This window comes from Mustela nivalis (assembly GCF_964662115.1).
Source record: "Mustela nivalis genome assembly, chromosome: 9".
NCBI lineage: Eukaryota > Metazoa > Chordata > Mammalia > Carnivora > Mustelidae > Mustela > Mustela nivalis.
This window is the reverse complement of record NC_139028.1, coordinates 89313305-89333953: the sequence shown is the minus strand read 5'-3', so window position 1 is coordinate 89333953 and position 20649 is coordinate 89313305. Positions and strand designations below refer to the sequence as shown.

At 39.1% G+C, this 20649-nt stretch overlaps 1 protein-coding gene across 3 annotated transcripts in view; it reads left to right on the top strand.

Moving 5' to 3' along the window:
* Positions 1 to 20649, top strand: part of LOC309873363 (doublecortin domain-containing protein 1-like) — a 232498-nt gene that overhangs the window by 165353 nt on the left and 46496 nt on the right. For all 3 annotated transcript variants that reach the window (XR_014316312.1, XM_082748858.1, XM_082748857.1), the window contains exons 21-23: positions 358 to 537; positions 11176 to 11326; positions 14165 to 14274. Coding sequence is in view for 2 of the 3 variants with exons in the window: in XM_082748858.1 (XP_082604984.1) it covers positions 358 to 537; positions 11176 to 11326; positions 14165 to 14274 (441 nt within the window). In the remaining variant the exon portion in view is untranslated. The remainder of the gene's footprint in view (positions 1 to 357; positions 538 to 11175; positions 11327 to 14164; positions 14275 to 20649) is intronic.

Genomic DNA, 20649 nt, shown 5'->3' with positions numbered 1-20649 from the left:
CACATCTCCATTCATTCTCCAAATTATAAATGAAAGTTAAGTGTTTCGCCAAAATAAGTATCTTATTGTTACTCCAAGGGTTATTATTATTATCACCTTCCTGTGGTGATAATAATAATAACCCTTAAAGTAACAATAAGGTACTTATTGTTTATGTGGGCTCGTGTCCCACCAGAGTGATAATAATAAGCAAGAGGAATTCACAGAAGAGTCCATGACAGGAGAGGGTAATACACTTCCTAAATTTTTTAAAATATTATTTGCAATCATAAGTGTTTCTGTTTTCATCACATTCGTCATATACACACTAGCCGGGCAGTTCTCTAACCCTGGTATTCGCTGGGCTTTTCTTATCAGGCGCACCTTTCTGCAGTTCAAGTACCACAAGCCAAGACAAACTCTCCAGTTGAAACTACACGTATTGCACTTGGACAGAGCAGCCTGTATCAGCAACCGAATGCAAAACGCGTGTGGATTTATCTAAATGGAGGCAGACCTGACGATGGCACTTACGCCTGGGGCAAAACTATTTCAGAGGTAAATTTGGTGTGAATGGAGATTGTTTCTTGCACTTGGATTCAAATCCCAACTCAGCATTTCTAGACTGTCAGGTTCAGCAAATTATTTTTCCTCTCTAAACCTCATTTTCTCATCTGTAAAATGGGAGTAGGACTCTCCTGACAGGGTGGATATAATGATTAAATGAGCTTAATGCTGTCTGACATGCGTGTAAATCAGAATACGACACCTGGCTAGGAGGACCAGTGATCAATAAAACCACTGTAGCCGGGTGCCTGGGTGGCTCAGTGGGTTAAGCCGCTGCCTTCGGCTCAGGTCATGATCCCAGAGTCCTGGGATCGAGTCCTGCATCGGGCTCTCTGCTCAGCAGGGAGCCTGCTTCCCTCTCTCTCTGCCTGCCTCTCTTCTACTTGTAATCTCTGTCTGTCAAATAAACAAATAAAATCTTTAAAAAAAAAAAAAAAAAACCACTGTAGCCAAAGAGGAAAAGTCTAAACTTTAAAAAAGTAAATAGTTTTCCTGTTGTGTTTAAAACCCGATTCGTGAAAGCGTGATTTATTTCCCCATCAGGAACTATTCACTAGATATGTTTTCTGTAGGGAAAACAACAGTATTCTTTTTTTTTTTTTTTTTTAAAGATTTTATTTATTTATTTGACAGAGAGAGATCACAAGTAGGCAGAGAGGCAGGCAGAGAGAGAGAGGAGGAAGCAGGCTCCCTGCTGAGCAGAGAGCCCGACGTGGGACTCGATCCCAGGATCCTGAGATCATGACCTGAGCCGAAGGCAGTGGCTTAACCCACTGAGCCACCCAGGCGCCCAAAACAACAGTATTCTTAGAGAAAACCTAATCATGTTCTTACTGCCCAGAGTCCTGGAACTGTGACAAAGTTTCCCCTTTTCCAAAGTTAAAACACTGACTAAGGAAATGACAAGTAGCAGTTCATTAATTTTTGTAATATCAAGGATGTAGTTGGAGTGCCTGGGTCATTCAGACAGTTAAGCCTCTGACTCTTGATTTCTGCTCAGGTCATGATCTCAGGGTCGTGAGATGGACTTTCATGTCTGCTTGTCGCTCTCCTTCTGCTCCTTCCTCCATTTGTACCCCCTCTTTTCTCTCTTTCTCTTTCTCAAATAAATAAATAAGAATATAGTCCTAAAATTTGACATTTTGCCTTAGTCTTCACACAAAAACTTCAGGCAACTAATGAATGGATTTTGGTAGACTTTTTAAAAGTCTTGTGGTGATATCTCCAATAATTGGCTTTTTTAAATTTTGTGAAATGTTTTCATATAATTGTTCTGGGTCAAGAGGAAGTCATATAAAAGTCAGATGTTGGTTGGAGGGAAGGACAAGACAGGGCATTTGACTGATCTGGAGGAGTTCATGGAAGCTCATAAGGGCAAATCGAGTAGGAGGTGCACCTCAGAAGAGTTCTAGAACTTTGTCCCGGGGATTTTTAATGAGTTTATACAAAGAAATATTTGGTAAGAATATTTTTCACAAGGTATTTATAACACAGATATATTAGAAATAATTTAAACAGGCATCACTAAGGATTTGGTAATTTATAGTACATAGGATAGAGCATTATGACTCAATTAAAATCAACTTTGAAAAGAATAATGACAATTGTCGATGTTCCAGAAGCATAACATAAAGCATGTGCATACGCTTAGAACAAAAGACAAAACATTTTATTTTTTGCGAGTATTTATCAGATGGTCTGATTGCTGGTGAGCTAATAAAGGTGGTGTTTCTTTCTTGTATATTTTTCTCTGTGTCTATATCTTGTAATGATGAATTCAGATTGTAAGAAAAATGTGTGAGCTAAGGAATCTGACATTCCTCTCAGAGAAGTACTAGCAGCACGTGATCAAGGTCAAATTAGCAGTGCAGGCAGGAAGTTCAGTAGGAGTTCAGACAAGGGGAACACTGCCCACCTGGGGTGAAGGAGAAAGGCTCCACAGAGGAATCAATCAGAACCTCTGATGAAACTTGAGAAATGGGTAAGACTCAATATCTTAATGCTTCAGAAAAAGCATTAATAAGGATGAGGGCACTGAACACAAAGGTATGGTTGTTAGGATTCATAAATCATATGACATGGATAGTGCTTGGACCCAGAAACAGGGAGAGAGACATACTTCTGGAGAGATAGTTTAGAAGCATATGAGGGACCCTGCAGGTTATCTATATGAGTTTACTTGGGCTGCTCTAACAAAATATCATAGGCTGCGTGGCTTAAACAACAGAAATTTACTTCTCACAGTCCTAGAGGCTGGAATTCCAAGATTGAGGTGCCAGCAAGGTTGGTCACACACTTTGTGTCCTCACATAGCCTTTCCTCCTGGCATACGTGGAGAGGGAGATCTCTAGTGCCTCATCCTCTTCTAATAAGGTCGCAGTCCTGTCATATTAGTGCCCAACGCTTATGACCTCATTTAATCTCGATTACCTCCTTAAAGGATCTTTCTCCAAATACAAGCACATCAGGGGGTTAGGGCTTCAGCCTGTGAGTTTTGGGGAGGATACAGTTCAGTCCACTACACTATCCCAGATTAAAAAGTGTTTGAGCCACTAGCTTTCTCTGAGTAAGGTAATGGCAGAGGACAAGCAATGTGTTATGGAGGTTGATGTGGTCTCAGTATGTAGAAAGATACTTAGCAAATGTCTAGAAAGCTTCTGTGTATTGTTTGTTTCTTTGCTTTATTAAAAAAAAAAAGTTCTTTCTATATCTATCCTTTTCTTTCCCACGCTATCTGTTTTTGTATTTGGAGACTTGCATGAGATCCTTTGTGATCAGTTAGAAATGTTTCCATCCAAGCTATCCGGCTATAAAGAATATATCTGGAGAGGGCACTGTGTGTGGAACAAATAGACAACAAGGAGAGTTGGACTCAGATTTCACTGGGGAGTCTGGCTAACACCACCAGCTCCAAAGAAACTCCATTTCAATGGTTGGTATTTTTTACAGCAAGACGAGGAACAGAACACATTTCAATGTGCTTCACTCGACTTTCTGTAATAAAACCCCCAGATGGTATTTGAATCCCCTCTAATGCAGACTTTCTCTCTGCTTCTTTCACTGCGGTGGCTATTCTGGATGATTTAACCACATTCTTCCTACCCACTCTTTGAACATTGCTAGAGCAACTCTCTTCTCCAACAGGCGTGGGCTCATCCGTCATCAGTGCACTAAGGCGGCTCCCTCTCCAGGGTTAGTGGCTCGTTCCTCAGGGCCGGCATCTTTCTCTGATTTATGGTTGCCCAACCCCTCTTCTACGGTCCTGAAGCATTTGTCTTCTACCATCCCTGCAACATCTCTTTGATTCTACAGAATCTCAAAACCAGTGTTTTCTCTCTCAGTTGCACACAGCTCTCCATGCATAAGCAGAACCCGAAAGCATGGGAAACGGGTCCTTGTGATTTGTTGAGGCAAGTACTTCAGGCCAGCAGGGAGTCTGCAGTAGTCCTATGATGCCCATGTGGTCTATTCTGAGGAGACCAGTCTCTGAAAACTAAATCCCCAAAATAGATTGTGAGTGAGAACTATGCACAGATGCTCCTTATCACGAGCTTTTGTTATTGCAAAATTATAAACATACATTTAGATGACCCACTGTAGAGATGATACCTGGTAAGTGTAGGTACATGTGAAAAACTAGGAATTAAGAACGTCATTGAAGATCATAAACTGACTAGATATTGTTCAGCCTTTCTGTACTGAAAATGCCTTATTTCAGATTTATTTTTAAAAGAATTTTGTGAACTCATTAACTTTGTCTCATGTAAATAGATCTTTGTGAAAATCAAGTGAAATAGCCATATATTTAATTCATATTTTGCATTTAGTAAATGTTTTTAATTAAATAACATTCATTTTCTAATTATAAGTAGCACATACAATCTTAATAAATAAAATAGTGACATTTTAGTGGTAGAGTTGGGAAAAACTTAAGAATTACCTTTATGTAGGATCTTTTCAAGCTGTGGGAGTTTTTCCCAGAGACTTGTCCATACATATTTTAGGACAGTTCCCCATTGCTCCCACCCCAGATAGAAACCCAGTTGTTAACTTGTTGGTTGCCTTAAAGCATAAAGGTGAACGAACGGCCATGGACTGAATTGTGCTCCCCCCATTCCCAGATTTTTATGCTGAAGCCGAACCCCCAGTGTGACTGTACTTAGAGATATGGCTTTTAGGAGGATTTAAGGTTAAATGACATTAAATAAGTGTGGAGTCCTAACCTGATAGGATTTGTGGCCTTTGTAAGAAGTGGAAATGAGAGCCCTCTCCTCCCCATGTGAGGGCACAAAAAAGAACCAGAAATTGAACCAGCCACCACCTTATTCTTGGATTTCCCAGCTTCCAGAACTGCTAGAAATGAATTTTTGTTGTTTAGGCTGCCCAGTCCATGATACTTATTTTGGCAGCTTGAGCAGACTAAGCCAGTCTATGAAAGGTGTGACTATTGTTATGGAAAATTTAGAGGAATCAAAAGAAAAACCATGAGACTCAATTGTCATCGCTATGAATTTTTTGATTATGAATAACATTTGTTTTGTGTTCAAATTATATAAAAACATGTAATCACTGAATTAAAATTAGAAAAAGAAAATGCACCAAGAGGGAAATGAAAATTCTGTCACCCACAAATCACCAGTTATAATTTTAGTGGCTGTATTTCTGAGGTTGCTATATAGTTATAAATTTTTTTGCCATTGTGATCATAACGGATCAAATGGTATATATAATTTTGCAACCTGCATTTTTCACCTCACAAACTATTGCAACTTTTCCCCCATAAATTTAACATTCTCTAACAAAAGAATTATTTTTAATGGCATGGTAATCTTCTATCAAATGGACACATTATTATTTATTCATTCAGTTTTCTATTGTTTCCATTTTGGTTCTTTCTAATGTTTTGCTGTCATAAAGCATGTTCCAAAGGATATATATAAAATTATATGATATGGGACACCTGGGTGGCTCAGTGGGTTAAGCCTCTGCCTTCGGCTCAGGTCATGATTTCAGGGTCCTGGGATCGGAGCCCCGCATCGGGCTCTCTGCTTAGCGGGGAGCCTGCTTCCCCCTCTCTCTCTGCCTGCCTCTCTGCCTACTTGTGATCTCTGTCTGTCAAATAAATAAGTAAAATCTTTTAAAAAAATTATCTGATATATAACCTAATATATAATCTAATATATAATATAATTATTCATATATATATATTTAATTTTCTGATTATTTCCCCAAATAAATTCTTAGAAGGATTGTTAGGTCAAATTATGTAAACACTTTGATAGCTGTTGCCAATAGTGAATGAGAGTTTCTGCCTACCTGTTGTATACATGAGGTGTTAACAATGTTAAATGTAGTCATTTAGAAAAATGTATTTGCAGGTTTGACAGGAGGGAATATTATATCCATGCATTAGTTTACATGTCTTTAATTGCTTTTATAAGTGATTTCGATTTGATTTGACTTGACCTGATTTATCATTTATTAGTTATCTGTTAAATAAATTTGTTATTTAACAATTTTCCTGTTCCTGTTCCTGTTATGTTCCTGTTAAATCCTTTGCTTTTTTCTATTGGACATAGTTTTCACACTGATACGAATTTTCTTTTTTTAAAGCAATAAGCCTATTATGGGTAATTTTATTAAGTTTATTGTAACAAATCTGCAATTTTGTCTATGGGTTTTTTAATGCATAGAAGTTAATATATTTTAAAAGTTTGTTCTTTGTTTTTAAGTGTTCTGATAGTCTTACTATCCTGAGGTCATATGAAGAGTCATCAGATTTTCTTCAGATTTTTTATAATTTTACCTTTTTCGTTTACTTTTTAAACCGTGTGAAACTCTCTTCTAGTGTAAAATTTGACTGAAGCTACTTCTCTGCTTTATTTGTTGGCTTAAAATTATTATCTCAGCCCTACTTACTGACTAATCCCAGCTTAATTGGACTATAAACGTCATAATACGCTAAATTCTTAATTAGCTTCTGCTCTTAAACAATCTAATGTATCTAATACTTCTTGAATTATTATAGCTTTATGTTTTTGCTATCTGATAGAAATTGCCTATTGTACTTTGTTTTCAGATTTTACTTAAATATCCTTACAATGTTGATGCTTATAGATGAATTTTGGAATTACATTTCAACACCTAAAAATCATCCTGCAGGTGTTTTGACTGTAATTGTATTAGGCTATTAATTTCCTAAAAATCAACACCTTTCATGATATTCAATCCTTGCAGCCACACTGAATTCTGTGGCATTGTTTGTTATGTGTTTGTGTGTCTATATATACGTATATATACATATATATGCCTTTTTTTGTCCTTCTGTAAACTTTTGTAATTTTTTAAAAAAGATTTATTTTTTTATTTTAGAGGGAGAGAAAGAGAGAGGGAGTGCATAGGGGTGAGTAGGGCAGGGGCAGAGGGAGAGGGAGAGAGAGAAAATCTCAAGCAGACTCCACGCTGAGTGGGGGAGTTCCACGTGGGGCTTAATCTCAGGATCCTGAGATCATGACCCGAGCTGAAATCAAGAGTCAGAGCCTTAACCAACTGAGCCACCCAGGAACCTGCATCACACATTTTAAATAAGTTGTCATTCCTAATTTGTTTTATTGTTAGAATGGATTTTCAACTCTATTTTCTAAACGCCTATTTTTGTGAACAAAAAAACTATCAATGTTTTATCATTTATTTTATGCTTGGCCATTTTATTAAGCATTTTTCTCTCATTATTAATATCTAACTTGATTCACATAAATTTTCTAAGAATAAAATCACATGATCTTGTTTATTCCTACAGATGAACTATTTCTCTTATTGTGATTTTAGGTTTTATTACATTGGTTAGAATCATAAAAATAAATGTTCTTAACAAAGAAAAACCAAAAGAACAGCATCTTTTGACCTCATGGATAACTAGAAAGTTGGAATGTTTTGGTTTTCTCTTCCTTGCCCATGTCCCTTTGATATTTTCCATTTTTACTTCATTTTTTTCTCTGTGAAGACTTTAAAATTGTTAATTCATTTATTTTCTGACCACTTTTTTATAGCAGTTATAGCTCATGTTCTAGTGGTCTCACTGCTCACTATTAGTCATTTCATATTATGACTTTCCCATAGTAAAGGAATTTCATTCATTCCTTAATAATATGAAATGTATGTAGGTGATATGTTTTGTGAGCTTTTGTATACATGAGGATATCTTTTGTTGCCTGAAACAAAAAGTAAAAATTCAGCTGGATACAGAATTCTTACATTAAAAACTTTCCTCCTAAAAACTTCGTATTTTATTCCATTTTCTTTGGCATTCATTTTTGCAGAAAAAAGGTCTAAATATAACTGAATTTTCCCCCCATGTCTGAAATTCAGACTTTTCAACTCAATTATATTTAAGTGTTAGTCATTTTTTTATTAACTTTGCCTTGTCCTAAGTTAACCCATTTGATCTGAAGATATGGGTCTTTGTTGGGACAGAAAAATTTCCTTCAATTTTTTTTGATAGTTGCTCAAGTTTAATTTATTCTGAATTCCTCTCCAGTAACACCAATAATGTATAGGTTTAATATCTGATGTCTTGACATTCCAGATGTTTAACCTTTCTCTCATAAAATTTATGTCTTATGCTTTTTTATATCCTTTGAGATTTTCTCCACTTAGTCCTCCCTAATACTGATTTGATTTTCTACAATATTCAGTCTGCTCGTTTTCTGCTTTTAAGAGAGATTTTAATTCTACTATTGAGTCTTTTATTTCCTTACCTTCTCTCCTCTTTTCATTTAGGTCTCTCTTCATCCCAGTTGGAAACCCTGTTCCTTCTCTTACTAGCTGTGTGACCTGGGTTAAGAAATTTAATCTCTGTTCTCCAATTTCATCATCAATAAAATGGAGATGATAAGTCTTTCCAGAGAATGAAATCAGATTGTCCTTGGAAACTTTCAGAAAAGTTTCTGTCCCATAGAAATGTGTCAATAGGGGCTCCTGGGTGGCTCAGTGGGTTAAAGCTTCTGCCTTCTGCTCGGGTCATGATCCCAGGGTCCTGGGATAGAGCTCCGCATCGGGCTCTGTGCTCAGCAGGGAGCCTGCTTCCTCCTATCTCTCTCTCTGCCTGCCTCTCTGCCTACTTGTAATCTCTTCCAGTCAAATAAATAAAAAATTTTAAAAATCTTAAAAAAAAAAAAGAAATATGTCAATAAATGTTAACTGCTGTTATTATTACCATCATCATCATCAATATCATCATGTCTGCCCATGCCTCAGTGATACTTCTTTCCTTTAAACTGCTGTCATCTCATTGTGCGCATGCGCCTGTCTGTGTTTACAGAAATCATATTTTATTGGATTTTGGGAAAACCCAATACAGATATTCTCTAAAATGTATTTCTACTGTAAATATTTTACTGACTCTTCACCTTGAATACAGTGTAAAACATACAGCTTTTTATGTTGTAGAATACTTTCCCAAGCCTCATATTGTTGCTGCTGTTGATTTTTTATTTATACCTCCTTATACAAGGAGAGGTTTTTTGACAGAAAACAGACAGGATAGATCAGTTCTCTTTATTTGCCCTAAATTTTGACTGGGGAGCTGTCAGGATCCTCTACTGGATCTTCAGACCCCTCGCTGCTTCACATGCACAGTATGGAGTCAGACCACTGCTGACCGGCCGTTACCTAGCAGGATGGCTAGGGCTGCATCTGAGACCACTCTCCCACTGTTCTCTGACGATCTGCAAAAGGGAATGTATTCTTGGGTAATTTCAATTCTACTCAATTCAGTTCACTCATCCCTTGCCCAGAGGAGTGGGTGGAATCTGCACTCTCTGATTACATTGTCTCATCACTGTCTTGTCTTGCTTCACATTACTGATTCATTTTCCATATGCAAGGTGTCATTATGTGCCCAGTTCTGCCCCCTGCCAGGCCTCCTTGTCGTGAGTCATAGCCTTTAAGTAGATCTATCTTTGTGGTTCCTGTGGAAGGGGTTCCTGCATTTTGGAGGAACAGGCGTTTGGCATATATGGGAGGAAAAAGTCATACAGGCAAGTGTGTAGAAATCTCTAATTTTCCTCCTCCTGGCTTTTATTATTCGTTCTGAAAGTCTTATTCACACGTTCATGGAACTGCCTTTAGGGGTCTGACAACATATTGACTTATCTTTCTAGTACTGTTGACACTGTAAGGACCTATTTAGCCAGAGGCTTCCATCAAGGTTAAACAATAACCCTGTTGTTTAACCCTTAAACTGTCCCTGCTCCCCTTCCCTCAGGGAACTTACTTAAAAACAAGTCCCATAACCAGCCCCAGGTAACAGCCCAAATACAAGGGTGGGTCAGGCCAGGTGGAGACAACCGATCAGTGGGGGGTTGCATACTGTCTCCCTAGTTACCAAGAAGTATGGGCCCCGCCCTTTGGGCACCCTTTGGGCGCCAGTTCTAACCAAGGTGATAGGCTAGGTCAAATGTCTACTATAGGGTAAATTGCAATTCAATTGGTCACTTATGTGTGACCTAAAATAACTGTGGAGTTTCTGGTGTGTTACCATCTCATTGGCCACCTGTGCGTGGCCAGGCCTAACCACATGGCCTTTGTCCTTAAAAGCTAGTCTGTGAAACAGAGAAAGGTCGCCGTCTCTTGTAAGAGGTGTGGTCCCAAACTGTTCCGTCTGATTCTTGATGCTTGGCACGGAATAAAGCTTTGCTTGACCTTCACTTTATATCAGTCTCACTCCTTTAATCACGGACCCATTATTGGGGGACCTAACAACACTTTGTATCTCTCTCTCTCTATATATGAATATTTCAAGGAAAACTGAGAAAAACTGAGTAAGGCTCTTATAGATAGTTTTTAAATTTTCCAAATTAAAAAGGGGGGAAAAAAGACTTGCTAATCACAGAATCAAAGAGGTCTTAGATCAAAACTTCGATTTTATAGTTGAAGGGACTCCTCTTATAGAGAAGTTGCCTGACTAGTCTGAGGTCATGCAGAAGCCAGAGGCCTAGGCCACCCCATCTCTGGGTCAGTGCTTTTGTCCTTCAGGTTCCTTGCTTTTTGGAACAAACAAACAAAAAAAATTACTTTCTGCTATTCTGGCAAGTCTAGATTCTCGAGTCTCAAGATTTTCTCTAGATTCTCAATTCTCTTTCATATTTAGACATTTTTTAAATAGCAAGATGCCTTCTTCCACATGGAAATAGAACTACAAGGAAAAAACCCACAAAGAGCACTGAAATTCTTCATTTTTTTTTTAAAGATCTTATTTATTTATTTGACAGAGAGAGATCACAAGTAGTCAGAGAGGCAGGCAGATAGAGAGAGGAGGAAGCAGGCTCCCCGCTGAGCAGAGAGCCCGATGCGGGACTCGATCCCAGGACCCCGAGACCATGACCCGAGCCGAAGGCAGCGGCCTAACCCACCGAGCCACCCAGGCGCCCGAAATTCTTCATTTTTAAAGCACTTTGGGGAAATTTCATATGCTCTTCTTCCAGTTCCTTCTATACCTCTTTCTAAAAATTACAAGTAAAATAAATATCCAACCTGGGATAATATTTCCCTTAAAGGAGTTGATTCTTTAAGTCTTAATTATTGTTGTGACATTTCACATTCCAAAACGTCAGTCCCTTTGTGTTTCAGCTGCTGAGTGACTGCTCTTCTCGTCTTAAAATGGTCCGCCCAGCCACAAGACTGTACACACCTGATGGAGAACCAATTCACTCATGGGATGACATAGAGCGAGATATGGTCATCTGCGTTTCCACAGGACATGGCTTTATAACCCAAAAAGGTATGGGAGACAGTCTCTTCTCCACTGAGTTTTTGAAGAATTAAAATCGTCTTCTCTTTAAAGAGCTTGCTTTCTGAATTTTATATCTCATTGTGATGCTTTTTAATAATTACCTTCTTACACATTTCTACTTGAAGTTACTAAAGTTAAATTTATAAACTTTTGTGCTGGAAACTCACTGTTGACATTGTTTGCACTCAAGAATTCAAAGTTCTGTTAGCCTTGAGCCTTATCCAACAGGCTTATTTTCAGAAATTCTAAATGGCCCCATTTGAATGTGTTCCCTTAGCATAAACCCTGAGGAAAGGAGGCTCCATTGACTTCCTACTTTCAAGTTATTTAAAACTTAATGGTTTATTAATTGCAACTATACAGTTTGCAGATATTTTTAAAAGATTTTTATTTATTTATTTATTTGTGCATGAGCAGGGGGAGGAGGGGCAGACAGAGAGGGACAAGCAGAGTCTAAGCTGAGCAGGGATCCCAAAGGGGGGCTTGATTCCAGGACTCTGAAATCATGACGTTAGCCCAAGTCAGATGCTTAACAGACCGAGCCACCCAGCTGTCCCTGCAGATTTCTTTTTTTAATAATAATAATGTATATGCTCATTTTAGAAGTAATAGAAATGCAAAGGAACATATATTTGTTATTAAACCAACTTTTGTTCTTTACCTTGTTTGCCTGAGGTATTTAAAGCCCCTTTCTGGGGGTAGGTATACATTAATGAATACGTAATTTTTAGGAATTCTGAAGAACATGGTATCACTTTAAAAGAAATCAAAAGATTAGGAAGTGAATCACCTGGGATCCCTAAAAGAACAAATACTAGATTATTTCTTCTTAAAAGTCACCATAAAATTGTTATTACTGTGTTATATGTAAGGTACAGAAACCTTTAAGACAGCTGCAATCATATCTTTACATTTAGCGCAGAACAAAAGTATAGGAATAAGACTGAAATGTAGGAAGACAAGGACTTACTGGGATGTCTAGCCCTGCTGTCAGGGATGCCACAACTATTCTTCCAGTGCCATCCTACATAAAGGAAGAGGCTCTAATCTTTGTATTCTTTCTAGGCTGTTGTCCTCACCACTCACCATTACCCACCTCCCCAGCTCTTGGTGACCCTCATTATACATAGAGGAACACACCGATTTGGGGGTTCTTATCATTAGCAAGTATTAGTTGACAGTCTTCTGTGTTCCCACACTATGTAGTCTTATAAAAGAAATATAAGCCAAGGTTCCTTCCCCAAAAGAGTTTTCAGTCTAATTAGGAATATGAACACACTTGAAATATTGCAGTACAATTGAATAGTAAACAAACAAGTGGTGCAGTAGGAAGAACTTTCCCATTTTCTTCATTGTTTATGCTTAATTTTTTATACTCTTAGGATGGTCTTCTGTTGCCTGGCCCCTTCCCTCCTGGCCTCATTGTGTTCTTTGGGCCTTTCTGATAAATAAAGCTAACTATGCCTCAGACAACTGGCCAAAAGGATATCCAAAACACAGAGAGAAATGTAGGCCCCTTTGCCAGAAGCAAGCTTGTTACCAAGAAAAACTGAAGGAGAGAGAGAAAACAAGAAATGCCAATGTTACTTTCCCTATCATTTTCTTCCACGTTAGCTTTGTGGTCAAAGGACAAGGCTGTGTAGACAAACGTTTATTTTTACATCTTCAGTTCTGTGACCACATGGATTACTATGATGTGAAAGTCGATTCTTTTCCTCAGAAAGTAGGTTCCCATGTTACCTTCCTGGTGAAAAGGTTAGCGGTTTTCCCTAGTTGTCTTAAGTTCTTTTCCATGGGTGATATGTATTCTAGGAAATCTGACTGATAGAAAAGTTTAAGCTGTTCTTTAGAAATTTGCTTCACAGGGCGCCTGGGTGGCTCAGTTGGTTAAAGCCTCTGCCTTTGGCTCAGGTCATGAGCCTGGGGTCCTGGGATCGAGCCCCATATCAGGCTCTCTGCTTGGTGGGGAGCCTGCTTCCTCCTCTCTCTCTGCCTGCCTCTCTGCCTACTCTCTCTCTGTCAAGTAAATAAAATCTTTTTTTAAAAAGGAGGAAAAAAAAAAGAAATTTATTTCACTATATGAGTTGCCATTTACTGTTTCTCCTGGAATAATTAAGTTAGAAATAATTATTAAGTAGAAATCTAAATATTCAGGATGTTTTAAAAAAAGAAGAGAGAAAGACTACTAGCACACACTTACACACACATGTATTTATGTGTTTATTTACAAATTAATCATTCCACTCAAAATTTTGCTGTGACCTACTGGCTTAACTATGTGGTAGAAAATAAGGCAGCCTGGCCTGGGAGTTTCAATACTAACCACTCTATAACTTATTTTATATACTATAGTGTAAAAACATTTAGCATGTGAAAGTCAGTCATCAAAGGATCACACTGGGTTTTTGAAAAATGGATTTGTTTTGGCAAAACAAATCAGATACTGTTAGAATGATTTCTTTCACAGAAACCCCCAACAAAATTAAAAGAGTGCTTTACGCCATTCGTCATCGAATTAGAACACTGCTCACACTACTGTGTTTACCGTCTTTTCACTGGGTTCAACTTCTAGACCACTTCCAGGTTAGCCTCCAATTCAGGCTTTGTACAAAGCCTGGAAGGAAGCCCTCTCCAGAAATGCCATTCTGTAGAAATCCAAAGAATGTTAACACGTATCTGATGTGATAAGCAAGTCAAGTGTGTAATGAGAGTGTCCAGGGGTGGGAGTCAAGGATTTCTGAGGGATCTTTGAGTTTTCATCATGTTGGACTTTTAATTACTTTCTATAAATACATGACATGTCTCTCAAAATAATCTTTTTAACAGAGTTAAAGCAACTGATGGAGGTCAGGGCAAATTATGCCAGAATCCGAAGGCAGCAGGGCCCTGAAGCCACAAACATCGCGATGTCACAACCTCACAAGCTGCAACTCCCGGTACGTCTACACAGTTAATATCTATGAGAGCCATCGCATTTCGTGCTGTATTTTGCTGGGGTAAACTATGTGTATACAGTCACATGCTTGCTATGGTATGACAATTATTCATCCTTTCTAACTTCGTATAGCATCTTTTAAAAAAAGTTATTACCCTCCACATTTTATACAGAATGGCATTTGATGCCTCAAATATGTTCTTGGAGAGGCAATAAAACTAGATAAAATAATGTCAATAAAATAACTATCTTAGATATATTTTCTTCCAGATAAAACCAGGAAACTACTATTATTATAATGTAGCAGAGGCAAGTAATATTTTGTATATATATATTTATATATTATATATATATATTATACACACACACAAACATGTATAATTTATATTTGCTTGTTATAAATACATTGTATGTATTTATATATGTAATTTAGTGGAGGCAAGTAGTGTGTGTGTGTGTGTGTGTAATTCAATAATAAAATAGACTGTTTGACCACCTAACACTAAATTTGACCTAAACTGACATTTTCCTAGTTTGGCCACCATATTTTCTAAACCTTCATGTTAAAATCCTTTATTTACTGAATAAAAATGAAATACCTCAAGAATCAATCTTTCCTCCTCCAATTTCCCTTCCGTTTGGCCTGTAGTAGCAATGCAGGACTCTACAGAACATGTTTCCAAAAGCAAAGCTGGGTAATTCCAGACTAAACTCAGCAAGCAAGAGTCATAGACTGTGTCCTCAACACAGAATTTAGAGAAAGGATCTATGCACTGTTAAAAAGAAAAGTCACGTAAGGAGTCAAGGGTACTCCTTAGCAATCTTAGAAAGGAACACTATAGGAAAAGAAGAGAAAAACCCATCTGTTGTTGTTTTTTAAATTTTTTAAAATTAACATATAAGGTATTATTAGATCCATGGGTACAGGTCTGTGAATCATCAGGTTTACACACTTCACAGCATTTACCATAGCACATACCCTTCCCAACGTCCATAAGCCCCCCACCCTCTCCCTACCCACCTCCCCCCAGAACCTGTCTGTTAATTTCTTCCTGCAATGGAGAAAGAATCTGTTGGTGGTGGTGGTGGTGGTGTTTTAAATAGCAGTGACAAAGCAGAGTTTGGTTTCTGATCCTGGTCGAAAATTTTCAGAGAACTGTTCTCTCTCTTCCTCTGAAAGGCACTCACAGCTCTGTCTGAATATAAATTGCAACCTGGCTAGGTGTGTACAGAATGGCTCAGCTGACTCACTCCTCAATCCACCACTTTCATGGGATGCAGTAGATCATGTCTACTAAGGGGGGCTCTTGGTAATCGCTGCAAAAGGCCTAGTATTTACTCCCAGTCTGCAAATCAGTAGGGCTGCACGAGTAAATTCCTGCTGCTTCCAACACCACTAAAAGGAGAGCACATTGAGGTGAAATTTCACATGTTACATCCACAGCAGTTTGCCTTTTTGCAGACACTGTTGTACAACGTTAGAGATGGGAAGGCATCCCAGAACGGCCTGTGACACACAGGAGAGAAAGATTGCATATGACCCCCATTTTTCTTTTTCTTTCTTTCTTTTTTTTTTTTTTAAGAAGAAAGTCAAAATAAGAAAGGTTAAGGAAGTGCTCCAGGTCAGAAAGCAGGACAACAGGATTCTTACCTGCTGGGCCTCTGCTGAAAACACCTGCATCACAATCTCCATAGACAAAGAACTTCGTTTTTTATTTTTCTTTCTTTCTTTTTTTTTTTTTTTAATTTTCTCAAATTCCTTGAAAACAAAGACATTTCTCTGGGTGCAAAAGTACCTATCATTTTGCTGCCAAAGAAAAGTTGATTTGCTATGAAAATGGCATAATTTCACCCTGGATCAAATGTGCAAATTCTTGTGAAGTCTTCACTCTTGCATGTGAATACGCCTGAAGCGAAAATTGGCAATATCACACAACGCTCTATCAAGCACCAGGAGACATAAGGCAAAACTCTTAACTGAACTTTTCTATTACTAGTAAATGGGATTTTAGATGTAATATAACAGTCATCAACACATCACATTTTACCAGCGAGGCAGCGACACTTGCTTTGTGGACGACAACTTGCACAGGGTATCTCGGCAGTTCATAGCCGCTTTTAACTTAGACCAAGGACAGCCCTGCTCTTTCCTTATTATTGACCTTCCTCCTTGCTTGGTTACAAGGTGGACTGGGGAGTGCTTTCTCCACCTCAGCAAGGACAATAGGGTAAGACCATTGCAATTCTGTTTAGCCTCCCTAGGCTTTTAATAAACCCAGCAATTTCCTTTGGGGACATTTTTATCTAATTTGAATCAGTTTCATATATATGTCACATTTCAATATTTTCCTATCAACTGGAAACCATTTATTATTAAGTACTCAAATAATAGTCCTCAATCCGTGGCCTTCTCCAGAAATTTATTTCCTACTGGTTCACGAACATCCTTAAGGTGAGCCAGATATTAATCAACAGAGTGCCAGGATCTGTGATTGTCCTCAGGAGGACTTTTCTAAATGTTTCTGCCCCATCTTTAGCTTTTGTTGCCTGATTACGTGTTGGGGTGAAGCTGCATGTTTCTAAGCCAGCTGACTAAAAATAACATGCCCAAAAGTTTGACAGACATTGTGAGATTTACTGAGAGTGTTTGATAAATAAGAAACATTTATCTGGGTACTTATGTCAGTTCTGCAAAACAGGACACATTAGTAATGATTCAAAATGCAAAGGTAGTCTTATTAGAGCAATAACCCTGAATTTCCATTTCTTTCTTGATTGTTCACAATAACTAATTTTTTGTGTGTGTGGATTAAGGAAGCAAAGCAAAAAAAACAACAAAAAGGGAAAAATAAATTTGTTCTCTTTACAAGAGAATCACTTAGAAATTGCGGCTAGTGGCTATTGCTATGTTTATGAGCTTATCTTTAACAATAGCCCAGGTGTGCTGAGTGTCATTGAGATTTGTGATTCACCAAGGCAGCCGGTTGTTTCTGTTTTTGCTTTTTCTGGCATCATTTGGAAGAGAGCAATCAAAACCCAGAGATCTGTGTTATTCTAGGTCATCACAAATCAGATGCAAATGTCCTCAGTTGAATGGAATTTGGACCCATTGGTGATCCTCAGTTGTTTTTATTAAACCAATGGCTCCAATTCCCTCTTGCTTCTGAACACATCTCAAAGCCTCCTAAGGCTAGGTAAGCAGAAAGAGCAGCAGTTTTGTTTGTTCTCAATGCAGTAAACTAAAATTCTGCATAAATGGCATAAATGGCATAAATCAGGGCTGCTTGGCCATAAGCAGCTGCAAAGAAGATCAATAAAGACCACCACTCAGGTAAGTGCTGATGAAAGTAAATGGTCAGACTGTGTAACAAGGTTGTATGGTGGGTTCCTGCTGTCAGCTACAGTATTTTCCTCATCCTGTGAGTCTGTAATATGAAACTACTATCAGTAGGCTGTCACCCTGTACCATATGTGCAAATAGGAATATATGAGGGGAGAGGAAATGCTTACGCCCATGGTGTGACTGGGTCGGGGGAGGGAGAAAGAAAGAAGACAAGAAATTGTATTTATATGGCAAGTACAATGGGGATTCTGAATTGGATATGCTATCTCTCCTGGTCGGCTTGAATTCCTGTCCTGGTTTAAGGGTAGATACAAGGTTCAGTCAACCACTAGATCCATTAGGTCCTGGCTTTTCAGTCCTAGAAGTTTTGAACCTGGGGAAGAATACTGGGAGTTTGGCCAGGTGTGGATTCTCAAGGTGTCACCTCTGTCAGACCAACTGAGGCAGCTGGGCAGTCAGACTCTAAGTGCCACCACCAGCAGCTGTATTTTAGAGGAAATTTCTCAAAGGCATACTCTCCATAAGTAACCCAGCAGACTTGGTTGGACCAGAATGGAAGAGAGGAGGGAATCTTCCAGAGCTTCTAGGGTTGGCACTCCCAAAGTATGAGTTCAGATTACATCACTCTTTTCATTTCTACCACTTTGCCCTCTTCCTTCCTTTCTTCTCTCTCCTTGCCTGTGGGTCTTCTCAGTCTTCCATGCTTTTCTCTTCTAAGGGCCTTTAAATTCCCACTTTTATTTTGAAAACAATCCTTCCTGGAGCAATTTGTGGAGCAGCAGGGCTGCTTCCTTAGTATGATTCTCCAAGTTTCACTGGGGTGCTTGATAAAACACAGCCCCAGGCTGATCACAGAGGTTCTTATTCTGTGTGCCTGAGGTGGGTCAGGCAGTCTGCATTTGATAAGCCCCAGGGATGGCGAGCAGTTAGCTGACCACACTTTGAGGAGCTCGGCCAGGAATGTTGTGACCATCAGCTGGGCATGTGCTGAGGACTGTTGGGTCCATGGTCAAAGGAGCGAGACTGATAAAAAGTGAAGGTCAAGTAAAGCTTTATTTTGTGCCGAGCATCGAGAATCAAACTGACTGGCCAGGGCCGTCTCTTGCAAAGAGGTGACCCCTCTCTTCTTTACAGACTAGCTTTTAAGGGCAAAGGCCATGTGGTTGGGCCTGGCCATGCACAGGTGACCAATAAGATTGTAACACAGAGAAAGCTACACAGTCCTGCTAGGTCACACATAAGTGACCAATTGAATTACAATTTACCCTATCGTAGATATTTGAATTAGCCTATCACCTTGGTCAGAATTGGCGCCCAAAGGGCACCCAAGGGGCGGGGCCCATACTCCTTGGTAGCTAGGGAGACAGTATGCGCCCCCACCGATTTGATACCCCCACCTGGCCTGACCCATCCCTGCATTCGGGCTGTTATCTCCACCTGACCTGACCCACCCATGTATTTGGGCTTTGTTACCTGGGACTGGTTTCCCGGACTTGCTTTTAAGTAAGTTCCCCAGGCGGGGGGTGGGGGGTGGGGAGGGGTGGGCAAGGTCAGTTTAAGTTTTTATGTATAAACAACAAAATGGCTGTTCAACCAGGGTGAGGCCGCTCTAGCTGAATAGGCCCATACAAGGACCAGTTTCAAGAATACTGGAGTATGAAGGCAAGGAAGCACTTGCTGCATGTGTGATGGCTTGAGTCCCAACGTCCTCACATTTTCTTATCACTATTTGCTGAAGAAATAATGGAAATGTTCCTGGGTCAGGACCAACCACCCAGACACTGTAACCAGGACCCAGACATTGAAGGCAAAGCAAGCGAGTCTGAGGTAGTGGAGCTTCCCATGTTAATTAAGCTGGCTTCAATGCTGATAACATCTTGCTATTTTAAAGGTCACAGGAATAATGTCTGGACTATGGTGCACATATCGAGGAGCAGAGTAATTTTGAAGGTGGGGAAGAAAAGCAAGCTTCTTGGAATTTTCTTGTACATTTTTATATGTACAAAAAGAGAGTGCTTTAGAACAAGGATGGGAGTTTATTTGCCGAAGGGACCCTTTCCTAACTGAGGGAGCTGCTTGCTGGGGAAGGGGAGGCAGAACCTCTTTATGCTTGCTCTAAATCTAGTTAACATGGAAGCCTGAGCCACCCACATCCCTGGCAGACTCATCTAAGAGTGTGAAATTCCACAGGATATTATTTCAGTTCAATGACAAGTGCTCTTAGAAAAATTAATTTTCAAAACAGTTCTCTTGCTCCCTAAATGAAATCCATATAGGCTGGGAGACAGATACTGTAGAAGACAGAAAATACAAAGAAAAATAGTTCTTTGAAGAACTAATTCATATATCTGTCTATCTATCTCCAGGCACTCTCTGTTCTATTCTGTTCTGGGTGCTGGGCATGCAAAGTTGTGTGATTACTTGGACACTTGGCTTAGAACGTTGGATTAAGAGCCATAAGGTTAGGTGGGAGGGGTGGGCATGAAATTGTGGAGGGCCTTATAGATCATGCTAAGGAGTTGGATTTTTCTATTTTAAGTGCAGTGAGAAACCATTAAAGGGAACTAACATGAAAACTGGATTAAGTATTGTGCATTAAATTAAGCTTTCTCAGGTTACTAGTTACAGAACATACTCGGTTTAGCTCTAGTGATGGAGATTTTTTGAGAGGATTAAGAAGGAAGTAAGAATGCACAGGGTGATGTGGGAAATAGAGGCAGAAGAAAATCATTAAAATTCCTTACCTACTGACAAGCCCTTGAAACAGACAGAGTGGCTCTCCCCTGGAGACTCAACTGCCCTCACCTTGAGGTTTTGCTAAGGACAATCCTAGCCGGACTGACCCCCTACCCCGACAGGTCCAACCAGGATCCTGTAAGTCTACTTTAATAATTCCTTTAGGAAACTTTATCTCTAAACCTCCAAGATGGTGTCAGAAATCATTCCCAAGCATATGACCCACTGATATACATCTAAAGGGTCTCACGAGAAGATTTTTATTACTGGTAATAAATAACCTTTCTTCCAACAATA